This window comes from Varanus komodoensis, unplaced genomic scaffold, assembly GCF_004798865.1.
Source record: "Varanus komodoensis strain SLA01 unplaced genomic scaffold, ASM479886v1 scaffold1665, whole genome shotgun sequence".
NCBI classification, from domain to species: Eukaryota; Metazoa; Chordata; class Lepidosauria; order Squamata; family Varanidae; genus Varanus; species Varanus komodoensis.
In genome coordinates this window covers 44,116-45,863 of record NW_025335492.1, presented here as the reverse complement: position 1 = coordinate 45,863, position 1,748 = coordinate 44,116, and the positions used below count along the sequence as shown (strand labels likewise).

General features: G+C 39.3%; 1 protein-coding gene across 1 annotated transcript in view; it reads right to left on the bottom strand.

Annotated features, from left to right (window-relative positions):
- Window positions 1-825: 825 nt before the first annotated feature.
- Window positions 826-1,748, bottom strand: part of LOC123021484 (vomeronasal type-2 receptor 26-like) — a gene marked incomplete at its 5' end in the record, with an annotated part of 23,900 nt that continues 22,977 nt past the window's right edge. Inside the window, one exon of the mRNA XM_044426216.1 lies at window positions 826-918. Within this exon, the coding sequence (XP_044282151.1) occupies window positions 826-918 (93 nt within the window). The remainder of the gene's footprint in view (window positions 919-1,748) is intronic.

Below are 1,748 nucleotides of genomic sequence, written 5' to 3'. Positions count from 1 at the left end.
TATCTCATGGGTCATACATTGCCCCAGGTTGCACAGGAGAAGATGCTACGATGGCTTAATTTTCCTGTTTGTTCTCCGGTTGCAGCAGTGACAACCATTTTTTATCTTCAGGTCATGGTGGAAGCATGCCATAGCTTCTCTGTATGGGTGAACATAGCATTTTGCTAGACCTGAAAAATACTTAAGAATGTCTGTGGAGATGGAGAATGGTTTCCTTGAGGGCAAGAATTCAGACAGGGATAATTTTTTTCTCCCTTTCAGTTCAATTGGTAAAACCTCCATGAATTAAAAGTGGATAAGGTGGCACATCTGGCCTACATAACTGAACCCTGGATGGTGTGCCCTGGTGTTGTTAGTGAAACATCAGGCATGAAACAAATTGACGAGGACTTGCAGAATGTGGGGAGGGTATGGATTCTAGAGGATGCACTACAGCACTGCTGTATTTCTACTATTATGTTCATACATATTCAGAAGCTACAAGGGAAAACAAGGAGCAACATACATATTAGGTACATTTTAATGATTAGCCAATTTATCCACACTGCTGTGTGATATACAAGGCAAAAAAACAAAAACAAAACCAACTCAATCAAACCCTAAATATAGGAGAGAGAAGAAAGCATGCCACATACATGGAACAGCATGCCACATACAAAACCATCTCCATCAAACAGATGCAATGGGAAGTTCTCTGCCATTAATCTTCATAGATTCCAGTTATTCCTGTCTTTTTCATTGTTTGTTTCACAGGATTGAATAAACACATTTTCACATTTAATTCAAGGGAATCCAGATCTACTCTTTGTATAACTTTGCTTGGGTTCAACCCATCTGCTTCTTTATTCTACTCATGTTATTTTTATCATTGTGTTCTTCTTTGTAATTACCCACATGAACGGAAAAGTGAATACAGCCCTATGAAGAAAGAAGTACCATACCTAGAAGGATATATAGACTTTCATTAACAGTAGCAATCTGGGTTTCTCCACCAATAAACTAAGCATGTTGGTCAGCCAACACACCTTCTCCATCCTTTTTGCCTTCCCTTGGCTCCTATTACCATCCATATCAGTGGTTTCCTTTCTTCCCCACATCCTTTCATGCTTTTGCTATGACTTGGTTTTTCTTCACTGGGCACTGCCAGCACTTCCAGCACTTGCCTAAAGGCTTCAGCATTGATCTGCAATCCAGTATTGGTTGATAGGTGTAGTGGGTGGAAATTTGAGACCCCTAGATTTCAGCTTTGACAGGTTCTCCAAATTCCATCTGAAGCTCAGTTCAGCTATTTCCATACCAGAGTTTGTGCTTTTCCTTCTGCTCATATGAAAATGAACTCCCAATGCTTGCATTTTTTCACAAATTCTGTGCTTTATTGAAATTCTGCATTTTATCTCAGTACCTACAGGGCTTTTTGTCTGCATATGTCAGAACACTGGATTCTTATGTGCCGTTTTGAAATGAAAATTATGTTGCCAACTTGGAAATTACCAAACCATAACTGCAGATTACATCTAGGTCTTTCTACCAGAATACAAATGAATTACATACTGGAAGAAAATGAAGTAAAACCAGGTTTTCATACATTGCTGTTGGATGCATCAGGAGTCAGAAGGGATATATTCAGGCTTGCTTTGCTCTGCTCTCCTTTGTTTTCCAGTGATCTACATTGCTGGTGTAGTGAGTTGCATCCCTGCTGTCCCATCAATTCTGTATTTAAAAAATCTTTTGGAAACACACCTTCTTAA